General features: G+C 38.3%; 1 protein-coding gene across 50 annotated transcripts in view; it reads left to right on the top strand.

Annotated features, from left to right (window-relative positions):
* Ank2 (ankyrin 2) overlaps positions 1 to 14,991 on the top strand; it is a 442,295-nt gene that overhangs the window by 386,552 nt on the left and 40,752 nt on the right. For 24 of the 50 annotated variants that reach the window (XM_033756207.1, XM_033756210.1, XM_033756204.1 and 21 more), the window contains 6 exons: positions 1,789 to 1,824; positions 7,957 to 8,181; positions 10,305 to 10,403; positions 11,375 to 11,529; positions 12,700 to 12,911; positions 13,280 to 13,484. In XM_033756207.1, coding sequence (XP_033612098.1) covers positions 1,789 to 1,824; positions 7,957 to 8,181; positions 10,305 to 10,403; positions 11,375 to 11,529; positions 12,700 to 12,911; positions 13,280 to 13,484 — 932 coding nt within the window. The remainder of the gene's footprint in view (positions 1 to 1,788; positions 1,825 to 7,956; positions 8,182 to 10,304; positions 10,404 to 11,374; positions 11,530 to 12,699; positions 12,912 to 13,279; positions 13,485 to 14,991) is intronic. The other 26 variants (XM_010641500.2, XM_033756201.1, XM_033756194.1 and 23 more) reach the window with 3 other exon arrangements.

Below are 14,991 nucleotides of genomic sequence, written 5' to 3'. Positions count from 1 at the left end.
ATCTCAGTTGTGAGGGTCCTGACATTAGTATTTTCTACATCCTGATTATATAAATTATTAGAATGGAAAAACTTTGTGCTGTAAAGCCTTGATTAGTGGAGAAACAATAATTGACATACACTGAGTTCCCTCAAAGGTCCTTTGTCTCTCCGTTCCCTTATATAGTTATTCCTTACACATCTGTGGACGTATTTGCGTCTGGTTCCAGGCATTAAACCAGTTGTTAAGGAAAATAGCCCAAATATACCTCCTACCCGTAAGGAAGGCACCTGTTATCTTGTTCTTTGGAGTTGAAAGGTGATCTGTGAAATAGAGAGAAGCCTGGTGGTTAAGAGTATGCTGTGGTATCAGGAGAATCAGAATCCAGGTTCTGATTCCGACGCACAGTGAATAACAGTGCAGCACAAGTTATGTAAAATCTCTATAGAGTTTCAGTGCAATGAGTGTTGTGCTGTTGATTCCATAGGAGAGTTCTAAACATTTGATGCCTTTAAAATAATTAGCACTGGCCTAGAAAATATAACTAGTCATTAGATTATGGCCATTAACATTTAATACACATCTTCCAACTTTTTTACAAATTGCAAATGAGTTAAGCATAATGTATTCTGAATCCTGAAATGGTAACACTAACATGACCTATACTGCTAACATTTGACTTGTTATTTTTATTAGATAATTTACCATCTATTAATGTCTCTACTATAATATTTGAATAAATACAGTGCCGCAGTTGGCTCTAAAGAGATGATTAGTTATCCATGAAAACTCAGTGATTCTGTATTGTGATATTTGAAAGTTTCCATGATGTCAAGGTGTATGAATAACTTTTATAATGTGTCATATAATGATGCATTCATGTGATTTTATGCACTGTATACCAGGTTCCTGAGTCATAGCTTTTTCAAGGAACTGATTTTTGTTTTAAGTAATTAGATGAATTCTTTTTTTTTTGTACTGGGGATTGAACTCAGGATCGTGTGCTTGCCAGGCAGGTTCAGCGTCACTGAGCTAAATCCTCGGCCCTGGCCCTGGATGAATTCTTAAGTAGCTTAACAGTCAGCCAAAAATTTAAGGAAAAATGACTTTTCAGTAAAGAGAATAATAAAGTAATGCTTTTTATTCATATGGCTCCTGTTTGTGTGCATTATGTTGTATTTAATTTAGTAAAGTTATTTTAGATTAACAAAAAATGTAGTCTTTGCCAGTAATCAGTGTTCACAGGTTTCTTTTGCTGCTACTCCATGTTTTTAAACACTAACGCTCATAAGGAGAGAAGAATGGGTCTAACTATTGCAACTCTTTAGTGCCTACTATCTAAAAGAAAGGACTATTTATGCTACTATTTGTCATTGAAGGACACTTTAAATGATCCCTTTTCATCATTAAAAAAGTATTATAAGTATGAATGAAAAGCTTTTGAGTCAAAACTGTCCATCAATTCAAAGGCTTCTTGTTTTTCATCATAAGACCCCTTGATATTTTGCAGGTTCTTGGATACTTGGACCTTTTAAAATGTCTCCACAAGCCAGTATTGAATCAGGCTACAAATCCAGGAATTTGATAACATACCCAGTTTCCTAGCCAGGAATACCTACAAAACCCCATATTTTATTCTCTCGGCATTTGCAAAGAGCTGTGCTCCATTTGTATCTTCAACCTCTTTTCCAATGAATGTTATATTGGTGTATGAATTATATATTTCAGTTGAAAGTCACTTCTGATTTCATTCTTTATATTTCACTTTATCCATTCCTTCTCTGTGCTAAAGTATCTATTCTGTTGCAGCCGCACCTCTCCATGTCTCGATCGTGACAACAGCAGGTGAAGCTCTGCATAATTCCTTCTCTGAACATGTTGCCCATCCCTCCCCTACCCCTCCACTGCCTCCTTCTGGATATACCCGCCTCAGGATGCTTTAGTGTGGAAAATACCTAGCCAAAGAGATACCGAGGTTCATGGTCTCCAAAGTGTGGACGTTGCTCAGTTTTCCTCTCCAGGAAGTGAAAGGGGGTGCATTTAATGTTGGTGGACATAAAAAAGGGGCTGTGCCAAATGAGTATGAGCTACCTGTCTTGGTCACAGGTCTCCACATCACAGCTGCCTTTTGTAAGCAGAAGTGCTACACAGAGCTAAAACTGATCACCACAATTAGGCAAATTGGTTATTTTAAAGTTTTATTAAAGGTCATGATTGTAAATGGCATTTAGTATTTTTTCCTTTCCTTTGCTTTGTCTTACCATATTCTAGGTGAATGAGAGACTGAAGGTCTGTTAATAATCTGTTTCCTTGCTAGTACTCCTTTAAGTGCAACCTTTTGATATTTTGGTAATTGTGCTATAGAATGACTCTAACCAGCATTCTAAAAATAGTGGTTATTCTATGTTACTTAAATAAAACTATTTTTAGGGGCTCCTTTCAGACTGCTGACTATAGTGCTCTTATTCTATAGTCAATGATATATTAAGCTACAGATAAAACTATTTTATATTTGCATTTTTGAAAACTTATATCCATCCTTTTGCCTTTTCTCAAATACCCACTAAATATTATCTTTTTATGCAGGAATGTGGGGACTAATAGATAATTTGGAGGGTGATTTTTACAAATTTAAGCCACCTTTTTCAAGGCCATTTTCATCAATTTTTCAGTTTGCGGAAATTGGAGAATTAGGGAGAGGCCAGGGGGATTTCGGAGAAGAGAGAGCACACGCCATGATCTTCTCAGATGTTCTTAGAAGTGAGGTATAATTGCAGGCCCTCTTGCTATGTGTATGTGGATCACTGAAGCACCCTGAAGATTTTATCCCCAGTTCTTTCACCCAGTAACTAACCGAATGCTGCAGTTCCCTGTCTTCATTCCGCGGCCTTGGGTGAATTAAAAGTAAAATTAAGTACCAGTAAATTCGGGGTGGAGGACATGGTCCTCAAAAGACCAAATCATTGTTTTCTGTTGCTCTTCTGAGACATGTAATCTATTCAGCTAATCAAATCGCATTATTTGTAGGCAAGTCATTTGCATAATAATAGTGGGTTGCTTTTGCTTTAATTCTTTTTAAATTGTGATAACATTACATCTCACAATTTAGACACCTTCTATAAGAATTTCTATTTTGCATGACTGCTGAATTTCATCTAGAGAGTAAGATAATTTAGTAAAGCTGAAAGTACCTGATGCTGTTGTCAGTGTTTAATGCAGTATGTTACACATTTTCAACAAAACACCAGCGGTTGTAATACTAGAGCAAAAATAGTATAGGTTTCTTGGAGTAATAGTAGTTTATCTCCAGTCAGGAATTCTTCTAGAACATTCGAAATGGAACATTTCACTAGGCTTTCTAACCTAGCTAGCAGTAAACTGAACATAGCATTTTAACTTTGGAAGGCATCTTTCATTGAAGTCTCTCATTTTAAAGATGAGAAAACTAAAACTTAAAAATGTTAAGTGACTTGCCTGTGGTTACAGAGACTATTTATGACAGAGCTAAACCTAGGCCTAGGAAAGAGTATTATACTTTATCCTGCAGTCTGTGATAACAGTATTTTCATTCCTTACCTAGTAGCATATTTCATAAACTATTAAAAACTATCATATCATACCCATTAGATTGCCTAGCCCAGATCCAGGTTCATTATAGGTTCTTAATAAAACGTTTTCCTAGTTTTAGGTAGTTATGATTTTTAGGACATTCAAAATGTACACAACCCTATGGCTATAGGGGAAAAAATGATGGAAACAATCAGTTATTGAATTTTATGTGCTTTACCCACACATGATTTTATTCTCACCACAACCTAGCTGGTCACGGGGCTGTCCATCATTGACAGGGGAGTTTCCATCCTAAACCTCACAGCCTGCAGATCTGAACTTGAATGCATATAACATCTTCTAATACATGTTTCATCACACACTTTTATTTTCATTCTCCTTTTCTCTAAATGTGTGCAGGCATTATCATGTCCCCCTCTGTTTTTTTTTTTTTTTTCTTTTTTGGTACCTGGGATCGAACTCAGGACCTTGTGCTTTCGAGGCAGGCGTGGTGCCACTGAGCTAAATTCCTGGCCACTCATGTCCCATTTTTAATCTCTCCATAACATGAGCAAATCAATTTTTGTTTGGCCAGCTCTAAAATGTGAACTGACTTGTCTCATGTTTCACACCTTCCAACCTTCCTCTTTTTCCTATGGTACAAGTAAATCATCTCTTTCAATTTGCTTTTCATAGTTGTTTTACACATTTCAGAATTGCTATCGCCTAATTCTCCCACCTACCCAAAGAATGACTTTTTTTATGAAAATGCTCAATACCCAATTTTATGTTATGCACTACTGGGATGAATTGATTAGCATATTGACCTTTACCAATAGACTTTTAATCGGCACATAGATATAAATTTGAGTCATTATTTTTTTCCTATTTCTTTTTTTTTGGTACCAGGGATTGAACTCAGGTCCTTGCGCTTGCAAGGCAGGCCACCGAACCATTGAGCTAAATCCCTGGCCCCTCCTATTTCTTCTTAAAGAAAAAGCTTCTTTTAACCTGCAATTTCATGAGCTTAGCATTTTTTTTTTTTTTGATTTGCTTGGCAGTTACATTATTTGAGTCTGACTTGTTTAGAATATTTTCCCAGTTGACTTATAACATTTTCATTTACTTTCACTATTAATATCACTATTAATACTTAGTTTTTTTCGTGGTTTTTGATCATGTCATTTGTCTTGACTTCTTTCTATTTCACTTTCTTTTCTCTTTTTCTAAAGAAAATTTCCTCACTAGAACTTGTTGTTTTCTGTTAGTCAGTGTCACATTAGTTACTCAATAATAACATGAAGGCTTGTTTTTTTACAAATGTAATTTTCCCCTGAATTGTGCATATTGTCACTTGATTTTTCCAATATGGGTTACATCTGGCACAATACTGAAATATTACTTTCCTAGTCCATAGTGACAAGGAGATACTTACAGGTAAATTTATCTACTAGCAGCTTCCATCTGTGAATTCTTTTATTTTGATTTCTCTATTTTGGCCTTTATCCATATAATTTTTATTCCTAATTAAATTACTTATTTTGTTAGATTCAAAGTCCCATTAGATCCATCACTCCCATTTTCTACTAATCCTCTATCAAGGGAAATAAATCTACCAGATCTCTCATTTTGGAGCAGAAATAATCCTGTGGCAGGTGATTTAAAATTAAGGATAGTGCTTTCCAGCAGATTGGCCGCTTCTGAGTGTAGTGATGAAAGCATTCTGAGTGGTGTAATTGCACAGAGACCTGAGATTTAAATTGCCTCCTACATTGGCCTTCTCTGATGGGCATAAATATATACGACTGCTCATAATTTGCCTTTTCGCTCTTCCATTCACTCATTTACTCAAAAATTATTTGCTGACTGCCTTTTACGTCTTCACTGCACTCTGTGCAAGGTGTTAGGGGGCACAGGAAGAAATGTGGAAAACTTGCCATTTGGGCTCTTAGATGGCCCTTTATAGGTGATATCTCACTGACCGGAAGATGACAGAACACCTGATACGTGGGCTTAACTGTGAGCTGCCCGGCAGCATCGACTGTTCTCTCTGTATTTCCTTCTTACCTTCAGTTTCTAGCGGGGCACTGGCTCAGAGTAGGAGAGTAGCAATGATCACATGAAAAGGAATGTGGAAATCACAATCACAAGTCAAATAGAATAGAAAGAGGGTTCCAGTGACGCCAATCAGAGCAAAGAATCCTAATGTGGACTTACTTAAGCATTGCTACTGTGAAGAGCATGGCCACTGCAGCTCACTCTTTAGAGACAGGACCACCAGCACTTACTCTACACCTTCTTCCAGATGGAGAAGTGATACTGTGCAGGCTACAAGGTGTCGCTGGACTAAATATAGTGAAAATATGGTGGCACATAAGTGTGGAAATTTCTTAAATGCCTCCAAAATGTACAGATACTATTCAGAAATAAGCAGATACATTATAATAACTCCTTTCTCATTTTAGTCCCTTTTCTGTTTATCCATGGTGATAGTAATCAAAAGATTTCTAAAAACAAGAAGTATTAACAATATGTCAGAAATATTGTAATTTAGAAACATTATTGGTTGAAACTTAAGCTGCTTTCTACTTTTTAGTGAAAATCGATGTAAATACCACACTCAAGCATAATAAAATGGAAACCTTTATATTCATCTAGAATTTGTGCTAGTTTTTTTTTTTGAGCAGCCATACATTTGAGAAAGAAATTTTTTAAAAATTCAAGTTAAAGATCAGTAATAAGAAAAGAGCCAGCCTTTCCTCAGTGTGTTTTGATAAGACCCGAAACATCAGCACTTTGGTCCTGAACACTCAGACCCCCTGAATGGGGGCTGGATGGCAGCCTGGCCTGGCTCCTGCATGTGGGTGCTGGGCGCTCTTCATAGCCTCGTGCTGCATGACACGCTTCAGACAGGCGTCCTGGGCCCCTTCGCGCCCGCGTCCTATGACCTGCGACAGGATTTCTGTTTGGTAGCATGCTTAGTGACATCTGTGTTCTGCTGTGTAGAGGATGCTAAAATACTTTTCTTCACTTGTCTAAGAATAACATACATGTATTGTGCTTCTTCTATCCCGTAACTTACACTGATGAAACATGTTTCAAATGTTTTTTGTGTTGTTTTGGAGGCAATATCTAGGTGTTAAAACTAGAAGTTTTAAGTGAACCAAGGAAACACCTATATGTTGCTTTCCTTTTCTTGTAACTATCTTGCAAATGCAATGAAAATGGGGGGAAGGTGGTGTAATTGTGTAAGAGTCTGCACACTGTATGTATCTTTGTGTGTGGGTGTGTGTGTGCGTGTGTGTGTGTAACAAGCAGATTGTTGTGTTGTTTAATTTTTGCTCCTTGAGAGAGTATCTAAGAGATTCTCATGAGTTTGTAACATAATGACAATAATTCACGCTAAGTTGACATGTGACCCTCCTAAAGGGACCAGCTTCAAGGTTAGACAACATTTTCTCTTGCTACACGTAGCCAAACTAAGTCACTTTAGATTGTGGTTTTCTCTGTCATGACATTTAGTTTATCAGATAAAGAAAAAATAATAGAGATGCCTTTGTATTTCTAAATTATGATTTTTCTATATTCAGTATATTATAATTTGGGAAAAACTCATGCTGGCAGGAAATCTGCCTTCAGCATGAGCCCAGGGTTCTAACTCCAGAAATTACACTTCAGAAACAGGGTTGAGGGTGCTCTGGTTGTTTCTACAACCCCTCCTCTCTTTGAATCAGTGAGGATATGGCAGAGAGATTTCTATTTAAAAAGTGAAAACATTCATTTTTAACCATCAAATTCGTGCTACCTAAAAACGTTAAGTTGTTGTGCTTTTCTTTTAGGATGTAATCAGTTAATAAATTTGCATCCTGGATAAGATATGTTGGCATGGATTTAACCTTGGGAGCAAACTTTGAAATCTTTATTGTCTTAGAATTACATTAAAATGAACTGGACAAGGAATAACTTTGAAATATCAAGTTGAATTAATTTAGAAAAACTGTAATTTGATTTTTCTAATCTACCCTTGCATTTTTTCAACATGTGAATTACTTAGGACATACTTCCAAGAAAGTAGAAGTCTTTGTATTTATAACAAGAAAAGACATCTATATTTTTATGTAATTGTCCAGTTTCTTTCAAAGTCAGTTTGATATATTAGTTTGCATATCAGATTTAAAGTCAACATTTTGAAAGAAAATTAGAATCCTTCTTTAGTAACAGATAAAAATTGTGCAAAAATTAAAACAACATAACTAACAGAAATAATGACACTGGTACAAAGTGACTTTTGAAAACAAATGTTTCACAGCTTAAATAAAAAGGAGACACTTTGAGAAGGAGACACTCAGGAAATACATTAACTTCCCAAAGTGCACTTACTTGCTCGAATATTTGAAAACGTGTCTAATCTTCTCTTTTAACTTTTAGCTTCCTGGTTAGTTTTATGGTGGATGCCCGAGGTGGTGCTATGCGAGGATGCAGACACAATGGGCTTCGAATCATTATTCCACCTCGGAAATGCACGGCGCCCACGCGAGTCACCTGCCGACTGGTCAAACGCCATCGACTGGCGACAATGCCCCCCATGGTGGAAGGAGAAGGCCTGGCCAGTCGCCTGATCGAAGTCGGACCTTCTGGTGCTCAGTTCCTTGGGTAAGGGTCTCTGATAAGCCTCACACTTAGTCACCGATGCGCTTGTGTCCTCTACATGAAATCTCTGACGTGGAATAGAAAAAGGTAAGTGAAACACTTTTGAGAGAAGATGGGTGTCTATGAAATTTTTTAGATTTGCAAGTAGCACCTCACTTCTTGGCCCACTTTCATGCCTCTTATATTAAGGCGTGAATGAGTTAAACATTCAGGTTGTTTGTCTCTCCTTTGAATGTGATAGTAGCTACAAGACTCCCAGTATGAATTACCAAATTGTAGGCCATGACAGGTATTTTTTTTTCTCTTCTGAGACTTAAGTAGCAAAATATAAAGAAAAAAATTACTACTCTATTACAAACATAAGTTTCAACTCTCATGTAATTAGGAAAAAATATCATTCTCTTCATTTTGGAGGGCAGTGTTACCTTTATAGGATATTTTAAAATTTAGACTATGTGATTTGTTTTTTCTCTTATCAAAATTGGTATCTCGAATCATATCACAGTGATAAATGTGCACCTATGTTTATAGTGGCACAGTTTGTAATAGCTAAAAATTGGAAACAGCCCATTTGCCCCTCCATTGGAAACTGGATAAAGAAGTTGTGGTTTTTCTATAAAATGGAATATTACTCAGCCATAAAGAACGAGAAAATAGATTCATTCATAGGAAAATGGATACATATTGAAGATATACTCCTAAGTGAAATAAATAAGGCACACATGTGTAAATACCGAATAGTTTCTCTGGTGTGAAAAACTATAATGGTATATAAGATCCTAATGATATAATTGACAATGTGAAATAGGAAGAAAAGGGCTAAAGGTGTAGGGGAAGTGGGAAGGGTAGAGGAAAGGTAATAAGGGCAAAGAAAATAAAAATGAGAAAACGAAAAAATGGAAATAAAGTATTTGTAAATAGGGAAGGAAGGAGGGGGTAAAGGGAGGGCAGGGACAAGAGGAAAAAATGAGAACCAAGATCTGTCATGTACAGGTACAAGATCCCAATGATGAATGTAACTGTACTGTATACCTAAAATGTACCAATAAGCTAAATGAGGAAAAAATATTGGTATCTTGAGCCTTAAAATTACACTGGCTATCTATGTAGTTACAGTTCATTTTAAGACAAAAATATCAAGACTACCTTCTGCCAGGCTCATTTTGGCAATTTGGAGCAGAAGTTAGCACTTCTTTCTTTTGTTTGTTTGTATGGTTGCTGTTCTATGAGGTAGCATCTCCATGTGTCAAGAAGTGAATAGCTGCCACTAAAACTGACAAAAGGTTGAAGCTTTGGAGTGGATCAAGTTTCAAAACAGTTTGAAACAAATCAATTGTATTTAAGTCTTGTCATAAGAAGTCTTAGTGCTTGAAAATCTGGGAGAAAATCTTATTAATCATAAACTGTTTTGCATTGTCAATGTCATCCTGGGGAGAGGGCTTCTCGCTTTAGAACTCAGGAAATGTTCTAAAGCCTGTAATTTAGAGCAAACAGTTAACAGATTGCTCGAAATTACTCTCCCACCCAAAAAGGGGTGTGTTGGTATTTCTTGATTATAGAAACCACCTCTCATGTCCTAGTCTCAGGCAGATCAGAGATTTAGAAGGATCCCGTGAAGTTCTGGGTTAATCAGAAAATGCCTTTATGGTTGGAGGAATCCCCAAACATTCATTCTTCTCATACCAGACTCTTTGCCTTCCTGCCCAGGTAGTTCTAGGCTTTTTAATGATCTTCCAATCCATTGGGACTATCCACGAAAACATCTGGCTTCTGGACAGAGCAGAGTTTTTATTATATTCCAAACAGCTTTGCCTTTCCTGTGGAGCATTTTTTTTTTTTTTTTTTTTTTTTTTTTTTTTTTTTTTGTCTTTTTTGGCTAGTGCACTGGCGGTGAACCTAACTAGGGACAGCCCTGACAGCCCCATCTCCTTGCACAGGCTCACCTCCATTGTCCACTCTAGGTGTCAGCTCCTTGCTCTTTGTGACTAATGGAGGGGACAGAACCAAACGCAGTGTGAACCCACAGTTCACCCTGTGGATCAGCTGGTGATGCTGGGGTTCTGTGGTACACAACACCTGAAGCTTACTTATGTTCTTTCTTTCACTGCTGCTTTGGATATACTCAGTAAACTTCACCTGCCAACGGCTCCTCCCCCACTTAATGAGGGAGAAAGTTTGGTCAGCCGCATCCTTCAGCTGGGGCCTCCTGGAACCAAATTCCTTGGGTAGGAGTGACTTAAAACAAATTGATGGCTGCTGGCGCCCACTCTTCTCCTTCCTCTGCAATATGATTTCTCTCTTTTGTCATTGTGCCCATGACATGTCCCTCTCTATGATTTAAACTCTATGATCTATCTTTAGTGGACCATTTCTGACCCTTGTGGTATGTGACTTTTATTTTGGAGTGATGTTTTTATATCTTTTTCCCTTCAAGTGCTGTGACCTTCATTTTTGTTTAAAGCATGAGATCTGCCTAGTTGTACTATGTGCTAGTTATGATGTTGTTATGAGTTTGGAGTCTGTATCAAAGCAACCTGGACTCAAAATTCTCTATATTCTGAAGATGAATGTGACCTAAACATTGTAGGAGGGTGCATGTCTGGGTCCTGAGTGTAATAGGCATTGGACACAGCTGGTCTGTGTGCTGCAGAGCTCACCGAGGTCTGCACTGTGTTCACATGCCTATTGTTTCCTTGGATGGAGACAATACAAGCAAAATCCATGAGTGCATGGCTCATTAGCACAAGTGGTCTCCCTTCCTCCCATCTCCTCATTTAAGACACATTGACACTCGCAATCTCTGAGCCATTCTCCCTCTTAAGCCATTTTGTCATTCTGCACCTTGTAGAAGATGTGTTTAGGAGATTGGCATACATCACAGACATGCATGCACGTTCTTTTGGTTAAATGTGTTAACCTTACATTTATCAAAGGAGAAGTTCCAGAATGCCACATGCACTCACAGGGAAACATCATTTGGCTTAAGGTAGCAGCATGTATCTGAGGACCAGTGCCCCTGAGGTGGAGTGCTACTGTGTGACCATCTGCTAGCCCATGGGCCCTGGAGGATGGCCCACCATGTCCCTGTCCCCAAAAGAGTGGAATTCCAGGTCACTTTGCAACAGACAGAGTGGAGGTGCTTGTCTTGCTGTTGGTTAGCTCCTGCCAACACTAATGATCCGCACTGCTGTGTCAGGCCTGTGATTGTGGAGATCCCTCACTTCGCTGCCCTGCGAGGAAAGGAAAGGGAGCTGGTGGTCCTGCGCAGTGAGAACGGGGACAGCTGGAAGGAGCATTTCTGTGAATACATGGAAGACGAGCTGAATGAAATCCTGAATGGCATGGATGAAGGTACCGTCCAAATGAACACTTTAAAAGCAACCTAGGGTGAAAGGATGAAAATAATAATAGTGTGTTCTTCCTTATGGGTGTCGGGGAGAGTGTGTCCCTGTGGTGCTTTACCGCACCCATGCTGTGCTCCCGTGGTGGTCAGTTGGAATGCATAGTACATTACCTGTTCTTCTGTTTTATTCATGAAAAGAAACTTTTAAGACAGCAACCATATCATTTTAATAAGAAGGAACAACATGCTTTCATCTTCACTGTAGACCTTTTAAAATCTAAAACTAGCGATAGAACAGATTTTGTTGCTTTGTGACAGTATTTGTCAGTACATCAGTTTTTAATTATGTGTATTCAGATCCTGAAGCTTCTGCCTTTTACTATCTTTTTATACCCAGTAGGCAGTAAGCACAGAATTGGCATTTCTATGATTTATAAAAGTTAAAAACTTTCCCTAAGCCCTTAAAATTCAGTTAACATTTTCCACATTTTAAACCAGTGTGATATATTTTTTTTTTGCATTGTACTAAATAGCTATACCAGTGAAATTTATACAGTGGCCCTGAGCCTGTCCTCCTGATGTTAGACAATATACTTGGTAAGTCACTGGCATCAGAGGAACCTGGAAATCAGCCAATAATCTTTTTTTATATCCACAGTTACTATCACAGAGACAACTGGAATAAACACAAACCTTACTTATCCTTTCAAGGCAGATTTTATTCTTGCACTACTCCTCTGAGCACTCGAAGGCCATATTATTTCTTAAAACCACAATCACTGGTCTTGGGCTAACTTCGAAATTTGCAAAGAAAAGTAGTTCATGCACAACTTCCTCCATGAGCCTAGAATATAACAGATCCATTTTTCGCCCACATTTGCCCTCAAATACCCTGATTTACCATGGCAGCCGTGAAGCATCACATCTGACTAGAGATGCCTTTCTTTCACAGTGCCCCAGGAAGTCCTAGTTTTCGCACAAAAAGAAAATGTATAAGCTGGATATTGATGGGTTTTGAAAAGCTATTAGGATGGCCTTACCTTTTCCATTCTCCCATTACTTAAAAAAATAAAAGCTTTGCTGCCACATTTGTCCACCATTAACCATGCAAGAGTTGGCTCGATTCCTTCCTGAAGGAAGTTCTTGGTCTATGAAGATGGATCCTTTTTTTGTCTCAGTGTTAGACAGTCCAGAAGACCTGGAAAAGAAACGAATCTGCCGCATCATCACCCGTGACTTCCCACAGTACTTTGCAGTGGTGTCTCGCATCAAACAGGACAGCAACCTGATTGGCCCAGAGGGAGGCGTGCTGAGCAGCACTGTGGTCCCCCAGGTGCAGGCTGTCTTCCCAGAGGGTGCACTGACCAAGCGGATCCGTGTAGGCCTGCAGGTATGTCCATGTTAGCTGCCTGTGACTCTCGCGTAAATTGTGTTCTTGTGATTAAAAATCAGTTTTGCATGGGCCCGGGATTTAGCTCAGTGGTTCCACCGCCTGCCTCATGAGCACAAGGTCCCAAGTTCGATCTCTGGTAAAAAAAAAAAAAAAAAATCCATTTTGCAAATGAAAACCAGAATGTTAGCATCAAATGATTCCTGAGCGAGCAAAGGCTACTATTACAGGTCTAATAGTACTAACTTTGTGATTGTCATATTTGACCTCCACCAGAATGGTTTGTGACATAAAATGTAAACCTCTGAATAAGACATTTGATATTACATATAAGAATAAATTTTAACATTTTTCTTTGCTTTGCCAAGGCTCAACCCATGCACAGTGAGCTGGTTAAGAAGATCTTAGGCAACAAAGCTACCTTTAGCCCTATAGTCACTTTGGAACCGAGAAGAAGGAAATTCCACAAGCCAATCACCATGACCATTCCTGTGCCCAAAGCTTCAAGTGACGTCATGCTGAATGGCTTTGGGGGAGATGCACCAACCTTAAGATTACTGTGCAGCATAACAGGTGAGTCATGCATGCCTTTGTCAGCAGAGACTTCTGAAAGAAGAAATGTGGGTAATCCCAAAAATTAAATTATCTTGGTCATAAGATGCCTGCTGAGTTACATGCATTAATTCAGGAAAAGTATTTTTAATTCATTAGGGAAGTAAAAGCTGAGAAGTAATATTATTTCTGAAATAAACTATGTATGTCAAAGTATTAGATATTTTATATGCATTGTCATTTAAATCTTTACAGTAACCCTATGAGAAAACTTCAGCACTCTGAATAAAAAGGAAATCAAGGCTGAGAGAAGTTCTGTAACTTTCCTGAGTTATACTGAAATATTTGCCTTACTTGGTATTCAAACCCACTCTCATTCAGTGTCATAGTCCAGGCTTCAAATTTTCATTGAAAACCTCACTGAGAGGGAAATATGACCTTGAATTATTATGCTCAGTAGTTCAACCAAACTGTTTTATCTAGCATCACTGATCTTTTGAACTTGCTTTGGAAACACAAAGTAAAACTTTTTAATGATTAACTGTATTTTGGTCTTTTCGATTGATCTTTGTAGTAGCTTTCAGGTAACTACCAAACTCTCAGAAGACATTCCCAAAACATTGGTTGTCTCTTCATAACAATTCCACTACAAACGATGAGATGAAAAAAAAGTTCATACCAATGACTTGCTTTAGGACTGCATACTTTGATAATTTCCCCGTTTTCTGGAGGGGTGCGGTGGGGAACCAGGGATTGAACTCAGGACCTTGCGTTTGCAAGGCAGTCACAGTGCTGCTAAACTAAATCCTGGTCCCAATAATTTCCCCATTTCAATGGCGATTATGTGGTGTTGGCATTCAGTAAATATTGACGCTATCCCTGATTGGAGCAGTAACCATTCCGGGTTAATTTTAATATTGTTTGCATTTTTTCGGTTCTCCTTCAGATTGGCAGAAATGTTCACCCTTATTTTGTTCTCCCTCTCTAATTCTTGTCTTACTGCTCTAATTTTTCCTTTGTATGAAAGTATTTTTCTTATTTACAGCAGACAACCATTCAGATTACCCTATGAGTTTAATGACGTGGCAGTAGTGTAAGATATCCAGACTTTGCCGAGTGTAGGGGATCATTGCTTCACTCTCATCTCTGTGGCATTGCTCATCTTTATGACTAACATTCCTGAGCATCTTTCCCATGGCTTGCGCCGTGGGTATGTAACTGACCCTTCTGTGACGCGCTGCGTGACGACCTGGACATGGACCCCATGAGACTGCAGATGTCGGTACCAGGCCCTGCCCTTGTGCTGAAATGAAGATACCGTGTGGGCCTGGCCACCTTTGCATCTGTTTCCTCCAGGGCTATGTCTCACATGGGCTTTTACTCTACAGTTCATTATTTAAAAATTAAAATTATGAAAAAAACAAATTTATGTGTTAATTTTAATAGCTAGGGGCTTAGATTTTTATTTTGCTGTATAGAGTTCTACCAAAAATCCTTTTTTTTTTTTTTTTTTTTTTTTTTTTTTTTT

The sequence above is a fragment of the Fukomys damarensis genome, unplaced genomic scaffold (assembly GCF_012274545.1).
Source record: "Fukomys damarensis isolate Sample0158 unplaced genomic scaffold, DMR_v1.0_HiC HiC_scaffold_25, whole genome shotgun sequence".
Lineage (NCBI taxonomy): Eukaryota > Metazoa > Chordata > Mammalia > Rodentia > Bathyergidae > Fukomys > Fukomys damarensis.
Note: the sequence above shows the minus strand (reverse complement) of the source record. Positions and strands in the feature narration are given on the sequence as shown.